Source organism: Salvelinus sp. IW2-2015, linkage group LG15 (genome assembly GCF_002910315.2).
Source record: "Salvelinus sp. IW2-2015 linkage group LG15, ASM291031v2, whole genome shotgun sequence".
In the NCBI taxonomy this organism is placed as follows: Eukaryota; Metazoa; Chordata; class Actinopteri; order Salmoniformes; family Salmonidae; genus Salvelinus; species Salvelinus sp. IW2-2015.
In genome coordinates this window covers 28,924,343-28,938,832 of record NC_036855.1, presented here as the reverse complement: position 1 = coordinate 28,938,832, position 14,490 = coordinate 28,924,343, and the positions used below count along the sequence as shown (strand labels likewise).

The window sequence follows — 14,490 nt, the reverse complement described above, 5'->3', positions numbered from 1 at the left end:
GCCTTCCGCCAGACCGGATCAGCCAGAGCCTTCCGCCAGCGGACCAGAGCCTTCCGCAGACGGATCAGCAGAGCCTTCCGCCAGACCGGATCAGCCAAGCCTTCCGCCCGACCGGATCAGCCAGAGCCTTCCGCCAGACCGGATCAGCCAGAGCCTTCCGCCACCAGGACCAGCCAGAGCTTTCCGCCAGCCAGCACCCAGCCAGAGCCGTCAGCCAGAGCCGTCCAGCCAGGACCCGCAAAGCCGTCCAGCCAGACCAGCAGAGCGTCCAGCCAGGACCAGCCAGAGCCAGCTAGCCAGGATCCGCCAAGCAGCCCAGCCAGGATCCGCCAGCCAGTCCGGTGTTGTCCTCAGTCGGAGCTGCCGTCCCTCAGTCCGGGCTGCCCCTAAATCCAGCGGGACCCATGTCTAGGGTTCCCAGTCCAAGGTCGGTGGCGAGGGTCGCCACCTTAGGAGGCCACAGAAGCGGGGATTTATTATGGTGGATGGGATCCACGTCCTGCGCCAGAGCCGCCGCCGCGGACAGATGCCCACCAGACCTCCCCTAGACTTTTTTTATGTGCGTCCGGAGTTCGCACCTTAAGGGGGGGTTCTGTCACGTTCTGACCTTGTTTCCTTTTTATTGTTGTGTTTAGTGGGTCAGGACGTGAGTGGTGGGCAGTCTGTGTTTGTTCTATGTTAAGTGTCAGGTTTAATTGACCTTGTATGGCTCTCAATCAGAGGCAGGTGTTTTCGTTTCCTCTATTGAGAACAACATAGGGAGGTTGTTTCAATTGTTTGTCGTGGGTGGTGTCGCGTGTCTGTGTTTATTGCACCACACGGTACTGTCCGTCCTCGTTCGTTCTTTCCTGTTCATGAGTCATTGTTTTTATGTTCACCAGTTCAGGTCTGTTTAACGTCGTTTGTTGTTTTGTAGTTTATGCAAGTATAAGTTTTTTGTGTTCGTCTTCGTCAGCAAATAAATCTATATGTATTCACAACCCGCTGCACCTTGGTTTAATCCCTGCTCCTCCTCTTCGGATGAAGAGGAGGAGGAGAGTCGTTACAGCTGGGGTCATGCCAGGGTCCATTGTCCTTAGCTTAGTCAACCATGCTTACAATATGACCAATAAATATGGCGCTTAACCTGTGTACCCTCCCAAGAAGCTCCTAAAGTCACTGGAAGGAACCGACTCGGCACAGTAGTTACACTACAAACCCCATTGCATTTTTTACTCAAATACTTCTTGTAAGTTGAACTCAAAATCAATGAAAGTCATTTATACTTATGTTTGTGTACTGACTCAAATTAAATGTCACATCAACCAAGAAATTCAACATAACTTTGCAAGCAGCATAATGTGACTTGCAGGTAGGGTTAAAAATTCTGGAACATTTTCCAGGTTTTACAGAAATCCGGTTGAAGATTCCTGGAAATCGGGAATTTTGGAAAGTTACCAGAAATTTGCAACCCAACTTGCAGGCCTGTTGTGGCCTTTAAACCATGAGTTTCAGGCCACTGAATGAGGGAATGTAAATGCATGAGGCGAGCAGAGAGCTGGTTTAAACGCAGGCGCAGCAGGTTTTTTGCAAAGGACCACAGGAGGAGGCAGGTACTGGGTCCAGGGGCAGGCAGAGGTCATACACAGGGGGTCCAAAAGGGCAACATACAGGCAGGGAGCAGGCTAGTAACATAGTCTGGGAGATCAGGCAAATAGGTAGATAACAGGAAATCCAATAGGCTAAAGTACAGCAGGGAATAGGCAAAAGGCATCATTAGTGAGGCAGGCAAAAACTATCATACACAGGAGGAGTATATCATGGGAAACCCAGTGCTCTGAAAGACGTGTCACAAAACAAACAATACCTCACAGTGATGGGGTGCAAAGAACTGAACTAAATAATGTGTGATAATGACAAACAGGTGTGTGAACAAGTGACTAGAATTCAGTGATTGGGATCTGGAGAGTGAGCTGCGTTCAGGGGATCTAGGTGTTTGAGAGTGTGAGCTGGAAAGTGAGCTGCGTTCAGGGGATCTAGGTGTTTGAGAGTGTGAGCTGGAAAGTGAGCTGCGTTCAGGGATCTAGGTGTTTGAGAGTGTGAGCTGGAAGGTGGAAAGTAGCTGCGTTCAGGGGATCTTTGAGGGTGTGAGTTGGAAGCAGATGTTACAGGTAAAGCTAGGCCTCAAAATAAGGCCTTATGTTTTGTCATAAAGAGTTTAATTAGAATTATATTATTTGTGTTACTGGACAATTTTCCAAGCTGTCTGTCAAATCAGACAGCTACCAAGCAAGATGAGGCAGAAAATTAAGTCAGCAGGACTTCAGGAAACCTTCTGATGATCTCCGACTAAGTCCCATTGCTGGGTGTTCCAACCTTGTCTCCTCTCCTTGTCTCCTRTTCTTTCCRTGTCTCCTTACTTCATGATTTCTGGTAGATTAGAGGGTTTAGATGCAGACTCTGCATAGCAGTGTTCATGAAAGAAAGTACATGGGGAAAGAAAGTTTGAAGAACACTAATGTAAGAGATCCTCTGAGTAACAGAACCTTATATAGACCTTAGATTCTCCAATATGTTGGGTTAGTAGCGATACTGTGTAATGGTGCTGTTTCCAATTCTGTTTACTGCTGTTAATAGTTTTTATGGTTTTTACAGTTGATGTTTCCTATATCCCTCTAGGGCTTAGCTCACCCAAATGGTCCTGTGCCAATTAACTAACGCCACACAAGAGCAAAAAATAGGCAATTAAATTACCTCTCCATCAAAGTAAACAGTCTCCTATGTTAGGTGATGCCTCTTAATGATCTCTATCCTGCGTTTAAAGAGGAATTTATGCAAATCAGACTTCACTTTATATTCCTATGAAACCATAGTAAGATACTTAGAGATGTTTGTTTCCTAATCTATTTAGAGGTGAAAAGGTAATCTGTGTATGATACTTCTGTGTTGGTCACCAACTTACCCTGATGKATGGCTGTTGACTACTATGATGCCATATGAATCAACAACCATATATCAGGGCAAGACTCCAATTTAACTTAATATATTTGAGATAATTATTGTTTTACTTTGGTAATGAGAAGTTTGATTACTGCTTATAGAAAACACTTTTTAACGTGACTTGACAGGCCAGATGATTCACATACAGATCAATTATTGTCTATTTGAGGAGATCAGGCGCAAGCTGTGCTGGCGAGGCTCTGTCAGCATGGCATAAATGTGTTTTCCACGCAGCCCTGGTGCAATCATCACATCATCATTATGCCTTTTGTGTCCAGGGAAAAAAATGCATTTGGTCTGATTTGTTTAGCTAATGCCCTGGCTGAGACCTCCAAAGTTACTAGAGAGTGGCAGCAGCGTCATAAGACATCCTGGAACAGACGTGACATACATGAGAAGCCTGCAGTCTGCTCCTTCCTCTGCCTGGTACTGGCCTGCTGCACACCACCTGTTCTCTCTCTGATTGACTAACTCTCTATCTCTTATGCTGCAAAGGTCACATTATCACTGATGATTTTGTGTGTTTTTAAAAAGGAACTGACCTGACTCTCCTCAGACTCCATGTTCTGTGATGTCTGTTAGCTATTTATTTCCCAAACCTACCCTGTCATAGAGGATTTGTCTGGTCTGATCTGATTAGGCTTTTTCAATGTCATTCAGGCTGATTACAAGAATAGACAGAAAGGACAATCTTAGATAAACGCACACTGTTCAAACCATACGTCCCAACACACAACACAAACACAAACGCACATTCACAGACACACACTTTTACACTGATCCTTTGCTGCTGCTACTCTGTTCCTTATTTTACTCTTATTATTATTATCTATCCTGATGCCTAGTCACTTTACCCTGCCTTCATGTACAGTACATATCTACCTCATATCTCGTACCTCTGCACATTGATCTGGTACTTGTCCTCCCTGCATAGGCTATAGCTTCATGCTTGTGTATTTAATTGTATTCCTCTTGTGTTACTATTTAATTTTTAAACTCTGCATCGTTGGGAAGGGCTTGTAAGCAAACATTTCACAGTAAAGTCTACACCATTTATAATAGGTGCATGTGACAAATAGAACTGGATTTGATTTGATACACCCACTCTGACACACTTGGTAAGTAAACAAGCATTACCTGTGCAGATCCATCTCTGCAATCACCCAATGCTATCCTGCACAGTTTTATAAAGAACACATTGAAAATGTCCTGACTGTAACAGAGGCCTAGCTAGGAGTTTCTTGTTGACTCTGATAGGCACCACAGAGGGTTATGATTTATGTACAGACTAAAGCTACAGCGTTTATCTGGCAAATCCCTGTTTACGATCCAGCTATTACTCTGGTGTGCACATTGACTGAGAATATAGGTGATTGAAGTGATTGTGTTAGCTGCGTTGTTGGCTAGCTCCTGACGAGTGAGCACATTTTCTATGCCAGGCAAAATTGCAACTCATTAGCTCATTGTTATGGATGTATCCAAATAAATGTCACTAGAAAACAGCTTAAACAAATGCAAATGCAGCTACTTTGCTGTTATTCTGGCTGCGCTTTTTGACGTGACTGTAAGTTAGCCGTAGTTGGCTAGCTAGCAAGCAAGAGATACGAACGTTGCCAGCCAGTTTGGCAATGGAACATTTATAACAAACGACTGGGCCATGTCCATAGATACAGAGCAAAAAMAATGAACTACTGGGTAGCATCTCTGGCAACCGAACCGATAGAACGAACAACCAGCCGGCTTGGGTAGCAACCCTAGATTTGTGTCGGGACTATATCTTGTGGAAGGATGAAATAGTATGAATAAATTCATCAAAATAAAGTTTTTAATGAAAATATGTCYATCATTATTTGAATATGTTGATAATAGTGTATTACCACTGCATGTTCATCAGTTAAGTGCTTGTGCTTCAGTAGAGGCAGGGTTGAAGATGAGTCTGTGTTTGTTTGATTAGGTCTGTGTTATTTGAAACCTAACCATTGATCAGTAAAGTAATAAGTAATCTATTAGTGAATGCAATGTCATCCACAGACACACAATGAATGCAAGTCGTTTGTATGTTGTAGCCATGAAGGTGCCTATTGGTCATGTAATGGTAATAGCGCTGATTGATTTATTAGTCCAGGGTCACTCCACACTTCACTGCTGTTTAATCTAAGAGAGGGTTTACAACCAATCTGGGTCACTATGGAGGTTGATTGAGTCAAATGCAACCATTYAGGGTGTGAGTTGGAGGAGGGCAAAGGCCTTCACAGCCAGGGAATGGATCAGAAAACAAATGTATTAATGTTATGCCTTTATTAACATTCAATTAAACACACTTGAGTGATACTGTACAGTACATGCAAGTTATGGTAACAGTGACTTGATTAATATTTGATGTATTTAATTTCCATGAACGTGGCACACAGTACCATATGGCTTGGGGGCTTAGCGGCTCCAACATCTTTCCTCAATGAATTTCACAGACCAGCAAGAATTTATTTGGTATATTTGAATACTTTCTCCTTTTGTTAGCACTCAGCACAGCATACTCTATGTGTATAGTGCTTGTAATACAATCGCTCAAATACCTCTGCGTTATGTGCGGTGAAGTACAAGAAGTTCCAACATAAGCTGCCACAAACTGCTAGGGAAAAGATGGAGGAGTATATGCTCTGCATAGCAGCAGTCTTTTTGGGGTCATACACTTAACAAAGGGATGTTTTCCAATGCAAGCATTGTTTTTAGTGTCAGTGGAAGGCCCAAGTAAATGCAATGGGTTTCATTTATGCAGCCCTGTCCAGCAAAAAGGGTGGAGAACAAACTTGTGCCGCAATGTATCCTGACTAGGGATCCATCAATCAATGGAATCTGAGAAATGACATTTCTCCTACTGACTCAATTCCCTCTGCTCTGCCTCATGCCCACACTCACTCAGTGGACCAACATGCGTCATTGCATGCAGTTTGGTACGAAACCCTTTTATGTTTGACATAAAGTAGGAGCACAGTGGAATCCATGCTAACACAAAATATGAAACATTAGTGGTACACCTACAGTAAGTCACTATCATGTCAAGTATTTCTTACTACCCCTCCAAAACAATGGTGATGTCACTGCTAGTCTAAATTTAGTTTTTACTTTAGGGTGGTGACTCATTAGTATGTAATTAAAACACGTATTAGTATTTCGGTACTATAAATTCGACTGGTGGATGTCCTGGTTTCTTCAGGGTGTTTTTCTGCGGCATGCAGGCAGTTATCTGTGTCCTCTTATGCTGAGCATGAGGTAAATGTTGGGTTCAGTGGAATGTTAATGGTTTGGAACATCTGTTCTGCATTGTGAAGATTGTCATTAAGAGACTCTCGGAGTGCTGGTGGCTCTGCAGTTTAAAAGACAGGAGGACTACATTACCATATGCTGTCCTCTATCTTTCTGCTCTGGTGTTGGAAATGTTCTCGTTTAAGTTCTCTCTCCCTCTCTACTTTTGACTTTCCTTTATATGCTGTAATTTTGTGTCTGGGCAAGTGTTATCCTTATAACAGGTATGAAGGTAAGACCCAGATGCAGACAACGTCGAATAAAAAATGGTTTAATAATCCAACAGGGGCAGGCAATAGACGGGTCAAGGCAGGCAGGGGTCTGTAAACCAGAGGTGGGGCAACGGTACCGGACAGCAGTCAGGGTCAGGGTCAGGGTAAGCAGTGGTCAATAATCCAGAGTTGGGGCTAAGGTACAGGTCGGCAGGCAGGCTCAGGGTCAGGCAGAGTGGTCAGGCAAGCAGGTGGGCTCATTTTCAGGACAGGCAAGGGTCAAAACCAGGAGGGCGAGAAAAAGAGAGACTGGGAAAACCAGGAGCTGGGGCAAAAACGCTGGTTGACTTGCCAGTTCGTCTTGTTTGTCAACAGAAGAACAGAGAACACAGGTATAAATACACAYGGGATAATGGGGAAGATGGGCGATACCTGGAGTGGGGTGGAGACAATCACAAAGACAGGTGAAACAGATCAGGGTGTGACACCTTAGGTTGGAATTGTTTTCCAATAACCTGGAAGAATTCATTCTGGTAGTCGTTGCTGATGATGCAGCCACTATTTTCKTTCCTTGAGTATTGAGTCGGTCACAGTTGAGTGTCACTGCATTTTTCAGGCCCGTAGTCAGTCAATACTTTTTGCAGTGATYGACGTTTTTCTCCAGGATTACATGCTTTTACCACCTATTTTTATGTATTACCACTTTTTCACAGACAGACACTATTCAACCACAATCCAGTGCCAGGGATACTGTGTGTCACAGGAAACTCTCTAGGGACACTCATATTTATGGGCCATTCCCATACAGACCCATTTATCAGGCCTGTTTTCACCCACTTCAGCAGAAAAGAATGGCCTGTAGAACCTAATTGGTGCATCAAGCAAACAACCTCCTCCGTAAAAAGATAAACAAGGAGGCAGCTATAACAGCTAGCAGGAAATCTTGCAGATACAGACGCTTTCTCTGTCTGAACTACTAAACAATCCTCTAGACTAGGCTTGACTCTGTCCTCTCTCTGCTGTCTCCTCTCTAGGTGTGGCAGTGCGGCGGGAGCATGGAGGTGCTGCCCTGCGCCAGAGTGGCGCACATCGAGCGGACAAAGAAGCCGTACAACAATGACATTGACTACTATGCCAAGAGGAACGCCCTGCGGGCCGCCGAGGTCTGGATGGACGAGTACAAGTCCCACGTCTACATGGCCTGGAATATCCCCATGAATGTGAGCATAGCCATGGTCTGACAGCGCCGGACCTATGGAGAAACATACGGCCAAGGTCAAGGCTAGTGTGAAGATAGAAATAGAATGACATTCTATGAAAAGAAAAGGCTTATTTCTATTGATGATATAAATAGAATGACATTCTATGACAAAACAGGGCGTATTTCTATTGAGTGTAATGGAGGTGGTTCGGTGAGCCAAGCTCATGAGTAACCTTGCCTAAGACCTGAAGACTTGTGTTAGCTAATACCAAAGCTTTAGCTCAGCAGAGTAACACAGTATTATGGCGCACAGGAGGCAGAGTTCGAACACAGAGTTCGAACACTGTCTGCTCTTTTACTCACCCATACATCCATCCATCCATCCTCCATCCTCCATCCTCACCACTTGTTCATTCAGACCAGCATCCTGTTCTGTGCCGGGCAGGGCCCCTCTAGAGAGACTATGCCTCAATGGAAATTCAGAATTCAGATTTCATCCCACTCAACCTTCAGAGCAGCTCAGTGAGATCTGAACGACGACGTCTGGCTCTGAGTGGTGGAGCTGAGAGCTGAAACCAAATGAATGAGGGGGCCTTTCATTTAATCAGAGTCCACTTTCATACACATCAGTTTAGACGTAATTGCTTTCAAGAGCCATTGAAATGGGCTTGGAAAATAATAATTTTCAATAATCCCAAAAAAATTCTGTACTGCAAAAGATCTGTGTGTCACAGGGGCAGGTGACAATGCTTTATTAAAACACAGCCTGGTAGAAATTGTATGTTTTTCAAAACATTATTGTCAGTAGAAACAAACTTTGGATTGTGTTTCACTCAAACAAGGCCTCCTGCACAGGACCACATTAAGGTAACAATCCTAGGGAGGCCAATGCCTCTGTAAATGTGGCAGAAAGCTAGGGAGAAGAAGGGAGAGGTACAATGGATGCATGCAGGAGGAGCAGCCTACTGATTGAAGGCCTCCGACAGTAACTAAGACAGCACCCTATAGACAAACTAGCTTATCGCAAAACATTCTTTATGTAATTACAATCCCAGTGGCATGGTGCTTTTGCCTGAAGTTATTTTATGTACTGTACAAAACGTTTAATGTTATAACTAATCCATCTCCCATTCCCTCCACCACACACACAGAATAATTGGTTATTGGTTACTCTGCTAGGAGTGCAGGGTCTATGATTCACTGTGGTTACCACCATCAGGTAGTCCAAATAACGTCTCCCAAATGGTATGCATCTGTTAGCCCAATGTTATAGCTAGTTAGAAAGACAGAGGACAATGCCATTATTCTCAGATATTAAAATATGGTTGATACCCGTGGAAAAGGGAGATTTTTAAAGTCAGTGTGCCTCTTAATGAGGCAGTGTATGTCTGCTGCAGAGGCCAGGGCACAGTGCAGAGCTCAGAGCAGAGCAGTTATTAAGCAGCCACCTCCATGCACAACACCAGCCGGCACGGTGGGGCCGTGAGGACTCATAATTAAGCAGCTGATTAGAATTTGCACAGCATACATGTCTAATGAAAGAACAATGAYGGTCCCACATGACAGGCCACCATCCATCCATCTCTAAACCAAACCCACTATTCCTCTCTCAGCTTCTCTTTTCTTTTCCTTTTCTCTACCCTTCCTCCTTCCAGCAGTCTTTCCAGGCCTCCATTTGTCTATTCAAACCACAACAAGTGTAGTCACATGTTGCTTAGCTAAGTAGATAATAAGTAATAGCCTCCTGGATAAATGTTAAATGTGATTTATTTTCCTGTTGCTACCAGAACCCTGGGGTTGACTATGGGGACGTGTCTGAGCGGGTAGCCCTGAGGAAGAGGCTGCAGTGTCGGAGCTTCCACTGGTACCTGGAAAATGTCTACCCAGAGATGCGCATCTACAACAACACAATCACATATGGGGAGGTGAGACATTCACTGTTCACTATTCACTATCAACGATAGCGATACAAAAACAAAAGCATGTTTTGAGTGGAGTACCTATACTGTGTAGTGGAATACCCGATTACATTTTCACTAATAAAAAACAAAAAAAATATTTGAGTGGAATAGCTGCAGCCTACTGTGTGTTTGAAGACACTTTCTACAAATAATACACATTTCAAATGAGTTAATTTGCAAACCCACAAATTCATGAAATCTTTCCTTCAGTCTTTTGTTGAATTATTTGGCACGCACTTGTCTCTTGCAGTGATTGCAGGGTGTGCTTTGTTTTTTTTSTCTGTATTTGCATATAAGAGCTTCAATATAAGAAGCAGTGTTTTCCTTAATGTCACATACAGTGCTACGCGAGCTATGTTTACATAATGTGCACTCAATCAATCTACCATTGACATTGTATTACACCGCTTCTGCACTTCTGCAAAGATTACATGTTGAAGGAAACACATTCATTTACAGGGACTCATCGAAAGGTAAAGGTGTCATGTTTCCACAGAAACGCTGCGCAGCTACACAATTTGATGCAATTTCGCCGTAATGAGTTTTTATTACYCACTTATTAGCTTTCGATGCCAACTTGATTGTTTGAGCTCGGCTGCACAACCCTGCACAGCGGAAAAGATTATGACAGGATGAGAAATTGAGCGCAAGAAGTCAGACAGCCAATTCAGAATCATTGTAAAATAAAAAGACTTTTACTTATTGATTTCGACATCAGAGTCGGGGGAGAAAATCAATAAGCTTTTCAAGTATATGGTCGGCATATATCAGATTTAAAATAGGCCGTAACTTCATCAAGCASCACAATGTTGGCGGCCCTGGCCCCATGAATGCTGCTAGCCCTGCTTCTTGCAAATGMATTCAAGTCTTGGAACAGTTACCTTGTGTTGCCATACCGCAGCAGCTGAACAACAGCTGCACCCCCTGCACTGACCAGACCAGTGGCCCAGTACATCACTGGGACCGTGCTCCCATCCATCCAGGACATCTACTCGAAAACYGTGCCTGAGGAAGGCCCGCAGCATCATCAAGGACCCCACACACCCCAGCCACGGGCTGTTCACTCCCTTACCGTCGAGCAGACGTTATCGGACCATGAGGTCGGATACCAACAGGCTCAGAGACAGTTTCTATCTACAAGCCATCAGKCTGCTGAACACTTGAACTGGATTGACCACCAGCTCAGACATACACACATCCACACACACACAAACACATTCATGCTACACACACATCACAGCCGCTGCTACCAGTTTCTTACTATGATTTGTAAATACTGCACAATTTAAACACTTGCCRCCCCGATCCCCCGATCCCCCCTTCCCCACGTGACTATAAATTCTGCCTTCCTGTATTATACTTATGCTAAAATGTTTACTCTGTTCTACTGAGCCATTTACTTTATAGTTGTCTTTATTCTTGTGTTTTATTATTTCTTATTGTTGTTGCATTGTCGAGAAGGAAACTGCAAGTAAGCATTTGGTTGGACGGTGTATACCATGTGTATCAAATACATACGACTAATAAAACTTTAAACTTTAACCAGACAACACAACATGATAGATATCTTCATGTAACAGTATTGTTTCTGTCCCTCTCCTCACCACAACCTGGGCTTGAACCAAGGATCCTCTGAATACATCAGCAACTGCTGCCTACGAAGCATTGTTAGCTATCGCTTCACAAAAGCTGCAGCCCTTGCAAAGCAAGGGAAACAACTACTTCAAGGTCTCAGAGAGAGTGGTCACTGATTAAAACGCTATTAGCTAGCACCGCAAACTAGCTAGCCATTTCACACCCGTTACATTCACAAGGTGGAAATAAAGTGATACACATTCAATCACATAATCTTAAAGGCACACTAATCCACACTACCATCTGGACTAGGAGGAGTCTAAGAGATTAGAGAGGTTTATTTTGCTTACATGATCTTAGATTAAGCCTATCAGTCCCGAGACCCCAGCAAAAATTGGCTTTTCATATATCTGACATTAATTTAACTGCATGTTCAGCCCTTATATTTAGCCTCACTATGAAGTGAGGCTAAATGTAATTAGAACACAAAACAACACAAAACATMTATTTATTTATTTTATATTTAACCTTTATTTAACTAGCCAAGTAAGTTAAGAACAAATTCTTATTTCCAATGACGGCCTACCCCGGGCCAAACCTGGACGACGCTGGGCCAATTGTGCTCCACCCTATGAGACTCCCAATCATGGCCGGATGTGATACTGCGCAACTTGGGAGCATTCATGAATTTTATTGACAGATGTCAATAAAAAAAATAAGGTCCGCCAAAGGAAAAACCTGATAAAAATGTATTTGTTTGCTCACTGGGAAATTAATATACAAGTATTCAAGTATAACTGTGTGGAGTTTGGAGTTTGGAGTTTGTGACAGCAACTATGTGAGCTTATTAGAGTATTATAGACACTATGTCCTGGGATTTCCAATGATCTTCTATGTAGAAGAACCCCTTACCTTCTAATGCTTGCCAGTGTCATAGACATGGCACATGTGCGTATTCATGAGTCTCAGCTTTTTATAGATAGCTTTTACTAGCTCAAACTATTAAGACTCTACATATGTTTTTGTAAAAAGACCCGACTCCGGGCCCCTTCTGGTTCCGCCCTTGTCTCACAAACATAGAATAATGGTTGGTACAGTATCTATGGATGCAGAAGAAATAGACAAATACAATGGTCCAGAACAAATCCCAGAAGTCTGTAGCTGTTTTAAAGGGGTCCAAAACATRCCGGTGTTACGGTGGGACTCATTGGGTTAAAATGGAATCTCTCATCACTGTAGTGTGTACATTCTTACTTTATGAGATGTGAGATGATAAAGTGCCGTTTCTTATTACTAATATTTAAAAATATATATATTTTACAGTATATTCTGGACAAGAGGTTCTAAAAAATTATAGAAAATATGTTCGATAAGACTGTTATAACAACAGTTTTGTGTTTATAGCATTAATTCCCTTCTGAAAATAATAAATGCAAACTTGCACAGACACATGCACTTAGTACATCTTTCCCTGAATCTAAGCGTAGCCTGATTTCCATCTTCATGTGTGTATATCTGTGTTGTTTGGTGTGTTGCAGGTCAGGAACCGTGAAGTGTTTTTTGTATGGTGTGTTGCAGTTCAGGAACAGTAAAGTATCTGCCATGTTTGGTGTGTTGCAGATCCAGGAACAGTAAAGGTGTATGGCATTGTTTGGTGTGTTGCAGGCCAGGAACAGGAAAGTGTCTATGTTGTTTTGTGTTTCGCAGGTCAGGAACAGTAAAGTGTGTATGTTGTTTTTGTGTGTTGCCAGCCAGGAACAGTAAAGTATCTGTTTCTTTGGTGTGTTGCAGTCAGTAACAGTAAAGTGGCTGTGTTGTTTTGTGTGTTGCAAGTCAGAAACCGTAAAGTATCTGTGTTTGTTGTGTACGTTGCAGGTCAAGAACAGTACATCATATGTTGTTTGGTGTGTTGCAGGTCAGGAACAGTAAAGTATCTGTTGTTTTTGTGGGTTGCAGGTTAGCACCAGTAAAGTGGACTGTGTTGTTTGGTGTGTTGCAGGTCAGGAACAGTAAAGTGTATGTGTTGTTTATGTGTTGCAGGTCAGGAAAAAGTACAGTATCGTTGTTTGGTGTGTTGTAGGTTAGCACCAGTAAAGTGACTGTGTTGTTTGGTGTGTTGCAGGTCAGGAACGGTAAAGTATCTTGTTGTTTGTTATGTTGCAGGTCAGAACATTAAAGTGTATGTGTTCTTTGGTCGTTGCAGGTCAAGAACAGTAAATGATCTGTTGTTTGGTGTGTCAGGTTAGGAACAGTATGTTTGTTTGGTGTGTTGCAGGTCAGGAACAGTATGTTGTTTGGTGTGTTGCAGGTCAGGAACAGTATGTTTTGGTGTGTTACATGTCAGGAATTGGTACGGTTATTTGTTGTTTGGTGTGTTGCAGGCTAGGAACAGTAAAGTATCTGTTGTTTGTTTATGTTGCAGGTCAGGAACATAAAAGTGTATGTGTTTTGGTCTGTTGCAGGTCAAGAACAGTAAATCATCTGTTGTTTGGTGGGTTGCAGGTCAGGAACAGTATGTTGTTTTTGGTGTGTTGCAGGTCAGGAACTGTATGTTGTTTGGTGTATTGCAGGTCAGGAACAGTATGTTGTTTGGTGTGTTGCAGGTCAGGAACAGTATGTTTGGTGTGTTACATGTCAGGAATGGTACGGTTTATGGTTGTTTGGTGTGTGCAGGTCAGAAACAGTAAAGTATCTGTGTTGTTTGTTATGTTGCTGTTCAGGAACATTACAATGTATGTGTTCTTTGGTCTGTTGTAGGTCAAGAAGAGTAAAATATCTGTTGTTTGGTGTGTTGCAAGTCAGGAACAGCATGCTTTTTTGTTGTTTGGTGTGTTGCAGGTCAGGAACAGTATGTTGTTTGGTGTATTTCAGGTCAGGAACAGTATTTCTGTTTGGTTTATTGCAGGTCAGGATCAGTAAAGTGTCTGTTTTTTGGTGTGATGCCGGTCAGGACCAGAAAGTACCTTGTGTGTTTGTTATGTTGCAGATCAGGAACATTAAAGTGTCTGTATTTTTTGTCTGTTGCAGGTCAAGAGCAGTAAATTATCTGTTGTTTGGTGTGTTGCAAGTCAGGAATAATAAAGTTGATGTGGTGTTTGGTGTGTTGCAGGTCAGGAACAGTATGTTGTTTCGTTTGTGTTGCATGTCAGGAATAGTAAAGTGCCCGTGTTATTTGATGTGTTGCAGGTCAGGAACAGTAAGTGTCTGTTATTTACTGTGTTGCAGGTCAGGAACAGTAAAGTATCTGTTGTTTGGTGTT

General features: G+C 42.9%; 1 protein-coding gene across 1 annotated transcript in view; it reads left to right on the top strand.

The window, feature by feature from the left end:
* The window catches only part of LOC111974923 (polypeptide N-acetylgalactosaminyltransferase 9), an 85,597-nt gene that overhangs the window by 51,618 nt on the left and 19,489 nt on the right, over positions 1 to 14,490 (top strand). The window contains exons 7-8 of the mRNA XM_024003001.2: positions 7,529 to 7,714; positions 9,483 to 9,620. Coding sequence (XP_023858769.1) covers positions 7,529 to 7,714; positions 9,483 to 9,620 — 324 coding nt within the window. The remainder of the gene's footprint in view (positions 1 to 7,528; positions 7,715 to 9,482; positions 9,621 to 14,490) is intronic.